The following is a 14,724-nucleotide window of genomic DNA, read 5'->3' on the forward strand; positions in this document are numbered from 1 at the left end:
TGTATGCGTTCAACTTAGGGATGCTCAACACATAATCCACAACAACGCAGCCTAAATTCAACGCATAGATGCTTGCCCGGCCGCTCGACACATAGGCGAGGCCCTTTCGATGCTTGCATGGCCGAGGCGCTCGAATGCATCATCGGACGAGACGTTGCTACGCGCTTGCTCGATGCATAGGCTGCTCTTGCTCTCTCCCACTTTCTCGCTGGTCTCGCTCTCTTCAATCTCGCTCTCTCTCATTTTTTCGCTCAAAATCTCGCTCTTTCCTACAATCTTGCTCTCTCCCACTTTCTCACTCAAAATCTTGCTCTCTCCCACTTTCTCGCTCGAAATCTCGCTCTCTCCCACTGCAAGTGTTGTTTTGCCTCCGTGCCACTTTTACACGAATTGTCCAGATTTTCCCCAAAATAAATTTCCATATTTTTCTTTCAATTCTTCAATCCTTTTTCACTATTTAGGATTTAAGTCCCCAAGGTTTTCTCTTCCTTTTTATCCTTTTAAGGTCCTCCTTGTACCCTACACTAGAAGAAATTTGGGCTTTAATGTCGGTTGCCTTTAATGTCAGTTTTAAACCGACATTAAAGGGCTTCAATAACACAACCTTTAATGTCGGTTGCAACTGACATTGAAGGTCTTTAATGTCGGTTGCAACCGACATTAAAAGTATTTAGTGATTAAAGCCTGTTGATTGCAACCGACATTAAAAGCATAATGTCATTAAAAACAAAAGAAAATGAGATGTCAAGGGTGCAGTAAATAAAACTAACACATCACCAGGTTCTTCTTTTTCCCCCTAAAGAAAAAGTAACCAAATAAACAAAATAAATGTACACACACAAAGATGAATCCAGTAATAATAAAAATACTTTATACCTCACAACCCAGAAATTACATAACACGAACACACACAACCATAACCACCAAATTATTTAGTCCATTCCTTTCTAAAATTCACAGTAGTAACTCTACTTTATTAGTATACACAAACATGAGGAGTGCAAGTCCTCAGTGATGTCCCGGCAGCTTCTCCTTGATCTTCTCCTTTATTCTCTTCTTCTCATGCTGCCCACCGTACTGAGCCGACGAATAACCGCCAGGCGTTGTGGTTGACACTGCCTGGGGCTCGTGATGATGTCCTAGCATCTTTTCCTTTACCTTCTCCTTCAGCCCCTTCTTCCTCCTCCTCCCTCCATGATCGTCATCTTTCGACTGACACATTTTCACAATAAAATCATCAATTCTTCCGTTTTAAATCAGACCAAATAAAACAATGAAAATATATGCAAACATTAAGGTTGTTTGAAGGAACTTACAAGGTGGAGTTCTGAATGCGTCCACCAATTTTTTTTTTAAAATATTTTAATTTTTTTTTATAAAGATGGATGATGCAGCATGAACTACGCACCGAATCAAATAAAAAAAGTAAACAATGATGGAGATTAAAACATATTATTGATATTTTAATTTTTTATACCACAGTACCTTGTGGAGTTGGTGAAGCTTCAGGAGAAAGAGCTGGACCAAGTGGGATACTATCAAAACATATCCCAAAAAAAGAAAAGAAAAAACTGTCATTATCTTTCACTCCATAAAAACATCAGTCTTGTCACTCTCTGAAGAAAAGCATTTACCTGTAGCTGGAATGGGAGCAACAGAGGCTGCAAAAGGAACCAAAACAAACATCAAGTTATCGACTTTACAACATAATCACAAGCTGTCACACTTACGGTATTCCATTAACCAAAAAACTGTACAACCAAATTCCAAAGTGAACACTTTTCTAAAGCAAGGAAACAATTACAAGAGCCATAGAAATACAAAGCATGAATATTAAAGTGAGCACTTTTCTAAAGCATGAATATATCATGATAATGTCCCTGCGTCAATGCATTAGAGTATTAATTTGGAACAGAAAAGTATGAACAAATTGTAAAAAGAAGCCTACTGATTTGTATCAATACATGATATTAAAGTTAATCAATATCACTGTCAAAGAAAATAAGATAAAATAAACCAATATCACTGTCATAAAGAAAATAAGATCAAATAAACCACTCTCATATTAGATGATTAAACTTTACTTTCAACAGTACAAAACCGATCAAGTGCATCAATCAAGTCCATTAGTAAGGATGAATTGGTGGAAAATTTAGGGTCATGCAATTTACTTTTATTACAGCACCAAGAGAAGCGTAAAAAAATGTTTTACTCTCATATGGACAAACAAATCTGTATGCGTCTTTCCTTTGTATAAAACTGTTCCAATGTTTACTCCAACTCTTTCAAGCACCCCTGCAAAGTTTTTACTACACAAATTTAAACCAAAAAAAAAAATATTATGCATGTCTGCAGAAATATTGGCATACCTCTACCTCTAGCAAGCTCAAATAACAAGTTGAATTTTCAAACTGGCATTGAAATTTCTTAAGATTTTAAAACAAAAGATTTTGGGCTATTTTACCATCTGATTTTAAAACAAAACTCAAGAAACTAACTACTCTAACCTGTTGGTGCAAGTTAAGATAACTGATTTCATTGTTTCTTTATCCAAAGATGTCTCAACCATCAGCTGCACCATATAATATCCAGATTTCAAATAACACTCTTGATTGGCAGATGACTAGAAACATCACTTGGCAGATGACCAAATACAAAATTACCTTTTCATAATTTTAACAAAAAAAAAACGTGTGTTTAACTTTAAATAAAGGGTCAGAGAAAAGAAAAGATCTTTTAATATAGAGTAATACCTATAGCAGAATAATCAATATCCTTCCCGTTTTCATTTGTTGATGAACCTACCTCAGTTTCTTCAGACAAGCCAGACATCGCATTTAAAGGCCTTTTTAGGATGTATACATCTTCAACGTCATTCTCCACTTTACCATCAACCGTCTCACTTTCTGCAAATCTTATTTTGTCACCTTCTATTTCTGGCTTCTTAGAAAGAGTAAAACCATCAGCTCGGTCACTTGTCGATCCCTTACTAGCTCGATTTTCAATATTCTCCCAGTGTTCTCAGCAGAAAAAGCTACCTGTAAGAAGTCCTGCACAAGAAATATAGGTATAAGAACTCTTAGAAGGTTTCTACTCTTTGGCCTTAGAAATCAAACTTAAGAGACAAGCAGCAAGAAAACTAAAAAAAATCACAAAGGCCAAAGAGTCGTTTGAATGGTCTCGGAATTAGTCTGGTTAATCTAGATTTTAAACCAAATTATTGAATGTCATAACAACTTGATATTTTGGTTTATAAGAATAGAATACAATGTTGTCTTGAACAAGAATAACACCACAAGTTTTACAGATGAACATAAAGGAGATCTTCCATTACCCTGCTCCTTGTTTTCAACCTACAAGCCGCCTTCGACGGAGACTTCGCACCCTTCGATGTAGATCTCGGCTTTTTTGTAGCCTTATCCGTCTTCTTTGGCAACAGAAGCGGGTTGATATTTGGAAGAACGTCGCCGCTAGCAATAGTTATGCCAGCGAGCAACTTTCCGAGTTCTTCATTGTTCCTAATCGCCAATAGAAAGTGCCTTGGTCATATGTGATCGCCAACAGAACCGGCATGTACGTGCCTTGGTCAATGTAATCACCAACAAATGTTCCTCTTGTTGTCTCTCGCCGATGACGAGAGGGGAGATGATTTTGGGATATGCGGTGGTCTCTTCGATTATGAGATTCAAGAGACGGGAGTGCAGGCGGCGGATTTAGGGATTTAGGGATTTAGGAATTTTGGGATATATTATTGGAAAATTTGTACGGATGACCCAAAAATTGGGTCCAAAATGTCAAATGACCCTTTTTTTAAAAAAAATAATGTCAATTGACCCTCTATTGACGTCATCGCCCTATCAAATTACTTAATTTGGTAGGGAGATAAGGGAGAGCGACACCGGAGACAGCGATATTGTGAGAGAGAGTGACACTGGAGGGAGCAAGATTGTGAGAGAGAGCGACACCAACGAGAGCAATTCTAGCGAGAGCGATGCCAACAAGAGCCATTCTAGCGAGAGTGATGCCAGCGAGATCCATTCTAGCGAAATTTAAATAGAATGTTTTTTTACATTTTTTTTCTGAAAGAGTTTACTGATTGAATTTTTTAATAAATGCAGGAGTGATTTAAGATGGCTACACGTTTTAGAATAGCTGAAGGTGACAGATTTCCCGGTCAAGTAACCAACTTGGCCCACATTGCCAATGCAAACATGATTGTCAAAGAGAAGCTCACGCCAACGCAGTTGGCCATGTTCAAGAGAACAGTTTTTGAGCGATTTGTTGACGTTGATATGGTGTTCAACAACCCAATTTGCTCAAAGAAGCGAAGAGGACAAATGTAAAAATATTCATTTATTTTTTATGTATGTAAAAACATTCATTTTTTTTTTATGTACGTAAAAAAATTCATTGTATAATTGAACATATATGTTTTATGAAAGTTCAAAGTTCAGTATCAGAATTTTATCAGAACACCTGGCTACTGCTCTTTTCATTGTATAATTATATTTTATCAGTATCAGAACAGAGCACATCTAAAATCAATTATACAACACATCCAATTGAAAGAACGTTCATTATATAATCTTTGTTTGTTATCCATTTTGTTTCAAGTATGTGTTTTGTAAAAACATTCATTGTATAATTGGTTTTGGATGTGTTCTGCTACTACTCTTATCAGTATCAGAATTTTATCATAACATGTAAGTTCAAAGTTCAAAGTTCAATATCAGAATTTTATCAGAAAATGCATAATTGAGCTTAGAACATTATATGATTCAAGGTTCAAAGTTCAAAGATTGAGAGAGTGAGATGTTGAGAGAGAGCGAGATTATGAGAGAGAGCGAGATTGTAAGAGAGAGTGAGATTGTGAGAGAGAGCGAGATTGTGAGAGCGAAATGTTCAGAGAAAGCGAGATTGAGAGAGTATGAATTATCCATTTTGTTAGAAGTATGAGGATTGAGAGAGTATTAAGTCATTGTAACAAAATATGGATGTAGTTTGGAAGCTTCTCAAGGAGATTTTCCCGTGCTTCTCAAAGCCATCCTAAACACATCATAATTTTAACATCCTACCTATTGTGACATTCAAGTTGATTGAAAAAAAATAATGATCAGAAAAGAGACATGAAAGTTTTGATCAGGCAGGTAATAGCTTTACCACATGAAGTCTCAAATGAATAACGCTCGTGGAAGCACAAGACCATTTCCAATCAAGGCAAGAAGCATTGTGAGAGCTGATAAGCCTTTAATGTTCTCAAGATTCAGATAATTAGTCCACTGGACAAATAAGAGTGAGAGAGAGCAAGATTTTGAGAGAGAGTGAGAGCGAGATTTTGAGCGAGAGCAAGATTGAGATGGCGAGATTTTGATAGAGAGTGAGAGTACACTTCAATTTCTTGTACAACTTAATGACAAATGTTCTTCTGCTTTGTAGGATGACAAGAAAGTGTATATTTATTTGGTTTGGTCAGTGTGAGAATTACGAACATAACTGTCAAAATTGTACTGAACCGCTTACAACCGTGTGACGTGCTGAAAGTGCTAGAGACCAAGACACAAACACCCATCATCAAGTTTAGTTATAAATATTACACCTTTAATGTCGGTTTTAAACAGACATTAAAGATCCGTTTTTTTTAAAAAAAAAAAACCGACATTAAACATCTGATTTCACTTTTTCCAATCGACATTAAAGCCCGAATTTCTTCTAGTGCTAGGATCAAATTCTTCTGTATTCTTGTTATTAGGGGAAATTAGGCTATGGGTTTTACAAAACAATATTGACGATAGCCACTAGAGTTGCAGTCTAACATATCAAAAATGTAGTCCCTAGATTTTAAGGTGGGCATGCACCTATTCATTGCCTAAGAAGTCATTGTAGCATGATGTCTTCAACAATCCCACGATGGGTATCGAACACGTGATGTAATTTTTTTTAATATACAATAACAATTTAGTTTGACTTAATAGGTTCAACATCATGGCAGTCGGTGATCGTCCCCACACTTATGATCTTTGGTTTGGAGAGACAATTTAGGGACACCCGAGCTGACAAATGTATCGAGCCATGAGAAAATTTGGATGTGGATGGGTAGTATAATCGTAATTTTGGAGACGAATCTGGGGTGAATATTGAAGGCAATGATGAGTTCATGTTCCAGTCTCATGGGAAGGATGATTTTTCTTGTGGGTTTGAGATGTTCGAGACATATGAGCCCGAGGCCACCACTGTAGAGCCACCAACAAAGAGAGCAAGGGCTCAGGGTAGAGACTACAGTCAAATACTTTACGAAAGAGAGTCTAGAATGGAGAGTATTTTGCGCGAGATGCAATCCAACTTGTCGGATGTCAAGGTGTAGTTACAAACCGTCACCGATTTGTTGCATACTTTGTGTTGGATATGTCTTATTATTTTAGTCTTTTGCTATGTAATTTGTTTTCTTTTTTGTTTGGAATTCTCGTAGTGTTATTATATCCTTGTGTAGGGTAGAACAACATCATTTGTTGGATTTGTGCATGATGGTTCTGATGGACATGACCATGATGATTGTGTCGATCACGTCCATCCTCATGAAGAACAAGAGCCAGATCCCTCCACTGAGGCGAAGAACACCCCAACACCATCGAGCCGGAGACCACCCGCACCATCGACACCACCACCACCTCCACTATCCAGCCCGAGACGACAATTGAAGGAATTGAATTCCTCATAGAAGTGTATAAACGTCATGCAAGTGCTAATCAATTTTGAAAACACAAAATAACATAGAAGTAAACATATAAATTTACATAGGATAAAACACTAAAACCTATAAGCATGCTTTTCAACATGGGGGAAGAGAAGAGGAAGTACTTAGCCTTGTAGAAATCTTTCTTTACAAAATTTCTCTTCACTACTTGATCTCCCCGAACAATCACAAACATAGGAACACTTCCAAAACACCATATCCAAAATATTGAACACCACCACACAATTACCTTGCTATTCTCTATCAAGGAAGAGAATATGTGGCCTCCTTTAGAGTTTTTTGGGAGAAGGATGGTAAGAATGAAGAGAGATTGGGAGAATGACTTTTTTTAAAGAGATTTTCGTTTGAGTTTTTCTTTTACGTTGAACTCTTTTGCTCTACCCTGTATTCATAATATATATTAAATAGTTAAGAGGGAAGGATTTTTCTAACTCCCAACCCATGTAAATAAATAACTCCACTGTAATAAAGAGTTATCAAATGATATTATATTATCATATAATATAACATTATGATTAATTAACCATCTTAATTTATCAACTATATATTATACATTTAACCATATTAAAATGAAAATCTCTCTTTTAATCTATTGTTTAATATGAATTTTATTCACATTAAATTTAACCTATAGTATTTATAGGAATCTTATTCATATAAACAATATTTGAATATTATTTAAATAATTATTTCCCACATATTATATAACTTTAATTATAAATCATGGTTATAATTAACTATATATTATAATATATCAATATATATTATACTTTATATTAATTACATTAATATAATTAATATCTTTATTTCTCTTAAATTAGTTGAACAATTCAAATTATTCGAGAAATAATTATTCCTTGTTTTATCATCAGAGAGCTAGTAAGGAGACCTTATGGACCTAAGGATTAGAAGTTCCAATGATACAAGATTAATTAATTAATTAAAATCTTTAATTAAATTAATCTACATTCATTAACTGTTGGCCACTCCACTAAAAAATTTCAGCTACACTCTTCGCACTGTAGATATATTTCTGTGTCCACGGATATAACCAATCAACAGTAAGTTTGTAGGAGTTAACAATTAGCATACTGAAGCAATTAGAATCTTAAGCACTCTAATTATATTAATTATGAGATTAAAGCAGGCATGTTCATATCAAGAAATTAGGGTTTTAGATACAACCTCTATAGAAACTAAAAAATTGCCCTTTGCTTAAATCGGATCACGAACCCTTTATGGACCATAGCTAAAGTCTTTCCAACTATTCTTTGGCCTTAGGATAGATTGTGGGATCCAATTTGTGAAGAAATTAAAGGAAATTTTAGAGTTGGGGAGAGTTTTTAGAGTTATCAACTTTGAGAGGATTTTCCGGCTTCATAAGCTAGCCAAGAAGAACCCAAATTCAGAAATTTTCTTTCTTTTTAAAGAAGAAAATCATGCAATTAAAATTGCATCTTAAGGTAATACCTAATTAACCATTAATGAGGTGGATTTGTGAGGTGTTTAACTTAGTGGAAGATATAGAAAAACTCCACTAACTAAAAATTCATTTTAATTTTGTATTTCCAAAATAAAATTTAAATGAACTTCAATTTTTAAATAGAATTAATTTAAATCATTAGTTTTAAATAAAACCAACTTCTTTAAAACAATTTTAAATAAAATTAGTTATAACAATTAATTTTAAATAATTTAATTAATTTAATATCAAATATTAATTTAGTGTAACACCAATCTCGAATGTTATTCATGTTCACGTGTATAATATTTAAATCGAATTTAAATATTCACAACTCTCCAATTTCGTTTAATTCAACAATCAAATGTCTAATTATATTGTATATAATTAAAACTTCATTCCCTAATTCGAATTTGAATATTTAAAAATTCTCTCATTACACTGCCCTAAAGTTTAGTTCGATGTGAGCTAGTAGGGGATCTAATGGACCTATAAATCATGAGCTCTAACGATTGAGATTAATTGACTAATCTCATTACCCCTATTAACCAACATTCATTAACTACCGAGATACTCCACTAAAGTCTAGTAGTTGTACTCTCCTCACTATAGATATATTTTTGTCCACATGATTTAACCATGATTAATAAGTCAATCCTTCACAGGTTGTTTGTAATTACAGCTGGGTCAAAATTACCGTTTTACCCTATAATTACATCTTGCTCCTTATGTCTCATTGATCTTCTAATGAACAATTGATTTGTGGTCCAACCAATAAATCAAGTCCCTCTTAGGCCTTAGAGATGGAAGGGCCCCTTGTTCAAGATTTGAAGTTAACACTTAAGGAAGACCTGATTAAGCAAGTTTCTGGGTTATTGAAAACCAAGAGACAGAACCGAAGTCGAGGAAGGAGGATCATGATCCTCCTTAATTCATAAAGCCTAAAGTTGACAGAACCGAAGTCGAGGAAGGAGAATCTGTCTACTGACCCTACAGTCAGGTAAGAGTGAATTTGGACTATGTCCCCAGCTATCTACCTGGTCTTACCTCTAAAATGGGAGGTTCATTGAGTCGTCAATGTTGAGCCATTCTCACCTATGTAGATTAAAAGATAATTCCAAATAAACAAGAATTCATAGTTAGCTCAGGATTAAGATCGAGTTACCTAGGTCATCGAATTGAAATAGTCAGTCAGTAAAAGTGACTTATTTCGCGGTTCGGTCTTATGCAAATTCATTGCATAGGACGCCCCCACTCACATGTCCCCACATGACAATTTATGATTACTTCATTTGTAACAATTTACAACTATTGTAACAATTACAAAGTGGGTTGCATCTATAGTGTCCCCAAGATAAGGTACCTAGCCTTATCACTATACTATAGACAATTTTGGCTACTACCCAAACTTGATCCATTTTTATGGCTCTACATAAACTTCGAGTATTCATGCTATATCAGGGGTTCTTTATTTATTGGATTTAGGTTTAAAAAGTGCAATTCACATATTCAATAACAGTTTTACTGAATAAATTTCAATACAATTTTATTGCAAAATAGAATATGTTTAATGTCTACAAACCGAGTTTCAATTAAAGAAAAATTAATTCTTCAATTAATTGTAAAATGGTTTTTTATTTAATTTTTCAATTAATTCTAAAAACGGTTTTTATTCTCCAATCATTTTTTCCTCTAAAAAGGGTTAGTTTTTGAAAAAAAAAGTAACAAAGAAGATCTTTCCTTTTCTTCTTCCTCATGTTTTCCTATCTAGATCTACTATTTCTTGAGCAAATTTTTCATCGATTCCAACCATCCTTTGACGAGTGCACATCGAAGATCGGGAGTTGTGTTAACCTTGAGAGCAACCGGCTTTGGCGATTTAGCACTGAGGTCGTGTCGATCTTGCTTTCAAGGTAGTGGATTTTTCATGACACAACAATTGACATTTGATTCCAACAATTTGAAAGCAAGAGTTTTTTCTACCCAATGTCGATGAAATCCAAAAACGTTGTTCCAAGAATGCCCTAGATGTCTCTTGATGTTCATTTTGACGATTCCGATAGGAAAACTCCTCCAAGACATGGGGCTAGGGCTCATCGGGTCCACAATGGAACCCGAGAAGTGACTGTAGAAAAAGAGGAAGATTCTAGAAGAGCTAATTTGAACATTGTACCGTGTTGGAAGAAAATCTAAATCCAAATATGGCATTTGGAGAGATTCATCCAATGAGGATCTCAAACTTATGCTACCAGTGGAATTTTTGGAGCACAATTCCCTTTCGGAAGGTGAATTTTGGTTTGTTTTATAGCAGTGAAATCAATTGGATCAGGATTGTTGTCAAGCAACATAAACTTGTGAGTTCTCAAGGGGTAAAGGAATTTTGATATGAGGTCAATGTTCTTAACAAAGTAAGCCATCTTTTTGGTACGTGTAGAGAAGTAACTCATAGGCTGCTGCTTGTTTATTAGTATGTCTGCAATGAACTCCTAGAGAAACACTTGTCAGAGCCAATCCAGAGATGGATTCTTGAATTTGGTAATTTTCTTTATTATTATGCAACAAAAGGCGTTCCGATCTATTCGAATAAATATGAAATCAAAGCCAACTGTGGATCAACACGAATTCGATGTAGGAAGAGGTACAAAAGAAGGTATATATATATATATATATATATATATATATATATACATTTGTCCCAGATGAATGAATGATTTGTTGAGAAGAAATTTGATAGATATTATATTTTACTTCCGAAATTTTACTTCATTGCTACATTTGAGCATGGTATTCAACATATATTTGATATATTAGGAGAAATTCTTATAAATAGAAAAATCTAAAAAATATTTACACTTTATAGCACAAAGTTCCAAAAGCATTTTTGGAACTTTGTGTTATAAAGTGTAAATATTTTTAAATATCTTTTTATATTTAAAAAGACCTGTTTGATTAGTATATATTATAATATTTATGAGTAGCAAATGACATGTCTAATAAGCATGAATGGTAATAATATTTCATGTGTATTATATTTGTCAAATTGGAGCATAAATTATCCGGAAACTAATAAAAAAAAATAGAAATAAAATAAATATATGTATATTAAATTGTATCATAAGCAAAAAATATATATATATATTTTAAAGTTAATAATAACTTCAGGTTGATTTGGGTTATTTTAGGTGACCCATAAACCAATCCAAGCTATAAAATTTTCATTTATTTGGACCTAACCCAACCCAAACCACACGGGTTGGATTAAGTTGATCAATTTTTTCGGACCACCCGATTGTTTGAACACAACGGCAAGTGGTAATTTCCTTATAGTCAAATAATATATTTAAACAACATGCATTGCTTTGTTTCAATCCAAATATTTATTGTGAAATAATACATTAAAACAACAATAATATTAAAGATTAATAAATATACGTATTGTCACACCCCCAAATATACGTATTGTCACATCCCCTCCCAGACTACCCTTTTATTCTTCAAAAGGATATGATCGTGGTAGTTACTAGCCCCTACTGGTAGCAGCCACCACCAAGCCTTTTAATCTAAATACCAACCTGTTACAAATACTAGCAATATACGCATACAGCGAACCTCCCCTAGGGTTCTACAAAAATTACATAGACACATGCATACAGTCAAGAAATTACATTTACTGAAAACAAAACAAAAAAAATATTCCCAGATGGCCCAAGCATTCCTAACGAAGCCCTAGTCCCTCTCCAAAACATGTGTACATAAAAAATATTCCCAGATACCTTCTCAAATTTGTCCTTCAATATCGAGCTTCTATGATACCTTCTCATATGTCCTTCGGTATCAAATTGACCAGATACATTCTCAAATGTCCTTCGGTATTAAATTTGTCAGGTACCTTCTCAAATGTCCTTCGGTACCTATTGGTTAGAAACCTTCTCAACGTCCTTCGGTATAAAATGTGTATTTTGTAACATCAAATATAGTCCATAGCTATTATTTACACAAGAGTTGTTCTATTGCCACTCATTTACACAAGAACTCATTCTCCCACAACCTTTCTTTAGGAAGCATATATCAAATTCAGAACATAGCTTTTATAATGGTTACACGACATACCTTGGCCTGTGCTACACATATACAAGCCGGAAAAACATGCATTAAGTTATTCTACAACCATTTGTTGCTTGAGAAAGTATAAATACATCATTAATGTCACTGTGCTTTGCTTGATCATATATGCATGAGTATTAGAAACCTTAAGTTTACTTAGTCATCACAGTTCATCAGGCTCCTACTGGTTTATACGCTTTCCTTAGCTCCTCTTGGCCTGAAAAGATATAATTCTTTATTAAACTACTTAGAATTCCTAGTAAAATATCTCAAATAATTCATTTATTAAAAGAACATCCATCAATACAGACAGCGTTAGCGAGATCCCCCTGAGCGAGGCCAACGAGATCCGCTTGAGTGATGCCAGCGAGATCCCCCTGAGAGATGCTAGCGAGATTCCCCTGAGCGATACTAACGAGATCCTCTAGAGTGATGCTAACAAGATCCTCTAGAGTGATGCTAACGAGATCCTCTAGAGCGATACCAGCGAGATCTTCTAGAACGCCATCAGCAAGATCCTCTAGAGTGACACCAGCGAGATTTTCTAGAGCGAGATTTAGTGAGATTTGAGTTACTTCCTAGCGAGATTTCCCCCGAGATCGAGATCCTCCTTAAAAATCTCATTAATTCTCCACAATGAACTGCTTGCTTGTTCTTCACAAGCAGCTGTCTGCTTATGCAACAATTCTCTAGTATAACTTTAAAAATTCATAACTCAAAATCCAGAGCTCTTTTCAAGAAACTTCCTTCAACAAACTTGTTTAGATTTGAGTTACTTCCTTACCTTAAAATTTTAGCCTAGAATTCCTTGTAGTTTGGCTTGGAACTTCCAAATTTCACTTTAGGTCCTGATTAATCTGTGGTTCTGCCTCTTCTGCAACTTCTCCTCTTTTGTTCTTCTCCTCTTGCAATCTTTCTCCAACAGGGCAACCTTGAATACTAGATTCTCCCAACTTTCAAATGGCACCAAATTCGCTAGATCTTCTCTTGTCAATTGTTGAAACCATGCTTTTGAAGTTTCACTTCCCTTTTAATCTTTCTGCCGCTTCCTGAATTCAAGGAGTAGATTGCCACGTCACCCCTCTCTTAGTGCCTCCAACCAGACAATGATTAAGTTCTTCATTAAATGTATTCCTTCTCTTCCTTCATAATCCCTATAAACAACATGAATTTCTACTTAACAAATATGTAATTTAACATCCCTTTGGCTAACCATGTTTATCTAAGGAACCTAAGTTCGGGGTTTACAATCATTTCCCCCTGAAAAGAAATTTCGTCCTCGAAATTTACCTGATATGTCATCTGAAATGTTGAGGGTATCTCTTTCTCATTTGCTTTTCAGATTCCAGGTTGCTTTCTCGATCCCATGTTTACGCCACAACACCTTCACCAAAGGAATCTTCTTATTTCTTAGTACCTAATCTTTCCTGTCCAAAATCTCAATGGCCTCTTCGTCGTAAGATAAATCTTCTTTGAGCTGTACCAGTTGTGTTGCTAGTATGTGCATAGGGTCAGGCACGTATTTCCTTAGCATCGACACATGAAATACATCGTGAATACGAGCTAGCTCCATCGACAACTACAAGCTATTAGCAGCTAGACCAACTCGTTCCAAAATTTCATATGGTCCGACGTATTGTGGACTTAACTTCCCTTTTCTCCCAAACTGGAGAATTCTTTTCCATGGAGATAGCTGGAGAAATACCCGTTCTCTAACTTCAAATTCTAGTTATCTTCTTCGTTTATCGGTGTAGCTCTTCTGTCTATCACGAGTCGCCTTAAGATTATTCCTGATGAGTTTCACATTCTCTGTTGTTTGTTGAACTAATTCTTGACCCAATAATTTTCGTTCTCCGACTTCGTTCCAGTATACTGAAGTCCTGCAAGGTCGGCCGTATAATGCTTCATAGGGGGCCATTCCAATACTAGAATGGTAGCTATTTTTGTAAGCGAATTCAATTAACGGTAGGTGTGTATCCCAACTTCCTTTGAATTATAGTACACAAGCTCTTAACATGTCTTCTAGTGTTTGTATATGTGAAACCCGGATTTCCATTTTTTCTACTTAAGCAGGTGATTAAGCGATTAACTAAGTGAATGTTAACCCTATGTTGAAGTGAAGGAAATTTCTAAGTGTTGGATAGATTTTCCTTGAGTAGCTTTGAGTTAAGCTTAACTTGATGAAAATTGACTAAGTGTTGGACTAGGCAGTTCTATGCATTGGCCATAAGATCTTGGAAGGATTACTTGGGCAAAGGGAGAATTTGAAGTGGGAGTGACGAATGCCTTGAAGGTTATACCAATGCATTAGACTCAATAGGTGCGTTGGAAGGGTTGTTGGTGATGACATGCGGTTGAAGGAAGGCAGGCAAAGGTGCACGGGTAGGCGAGGACAAAGGCAAGGCAT

The 14,724-nt window shown here is 35.3% G+C and overlaps 1 protein-coding gene across 7 annotated transcripts; it reads right to left on the reverse strand.

The window, feature by feature from the left end:
* Positions 1-854: 854 nt before the first annotated feature.
* On the reverse strand, positions 855-3,704 carry LOC120069987 (uncharacterized). 7 transcript variants are annotated; one of them, XR_005479742.2, is made up of 7 exons: positions 3,335-3,704; positions 2,754-3,050; positions 2,508-2,572; positions 2,213-2,295; positions 1,635-1,661; positions 1,486-1,535; positions 1,152-1,212 (listed from the first exon to the last, which is right to left on the reverse strand). XR_005479742.2 is itself a non-coding variant. In XM_090307198.1 (6 exons), the coding sequence occupies exons 4-6, from the start codon at positions 1,684-1,686 to the stop codon at positions 1,009-1,011; spliced, it is 306 nt and encodes a 101-aa protein (XP_090163324.1). In that variant the 5' UTR covers positions 1,687-2,295; positions 2,508-2,572; positions 2,806-3,050; positions 3,335-3,704; the 3' UTR covers positions 855-1,008. The 7 variants fall into 7 exon arrangements, 5 of the variants coding, with proteins under 5 accessions (XP_090163324.1, XP_090163321.1, XP_090163328.1 ...); XR_016524572.1 differs by having other exon boundaries at positions 1,178-1,212; positions 2,172-2,295; XM_090307198.1 differs by having other exon boundaries at positions 855-1,212; positions 1,635-2,295; positions 2,806-3,050.
* Between the last annotated feature and the right edge of the window lie 11,020 nt (positions 3,705-14,724).

The sequence above is a fragment of the Benincasa hispida genome, chromosome 1 (assembly GCF_027475165.1).
Source record: "Benincasa hispida cultivar pf3 chromosome 1, pf3_genome.v1.1, whole genome shotgun sequence".
NCBI classification, from domain to species: Eukaryota; Viridiplantae; Streptophyta; class Magnoliopsida; order Cucurbitales; family Cucurbitaceae; genus Benincasa; species Benincasa hispida.

What these genes read in the sequence shown, in the direction of transcription:
- LOC120069987 (XM_090307193.1), bottom strand. Translation starts at nt 2,832, where the DNA reads ATGTCTGGCTTGTCTGAAGAAACTGAGGTAGGTTCATCAACAAATGAA. An exon ending in TATTGATTATTCTGCTATAG is followed by an intron (nt 1,662 to 2,753) that starts GTATTACTCTAT and finishes TTCCTTTTGCAG; the next exon opens with CCTCTGTTGCTCCCATTCCA. An exon ending in TGCTCCCATTCCAGCTACAG is followed by an intron (nt 1,536 to 1,634) that starts GTAAATGCTTTT and finishes ATGTTTTGATAG; the next exon opens with TATCCCACTTGGTCCAGCTC.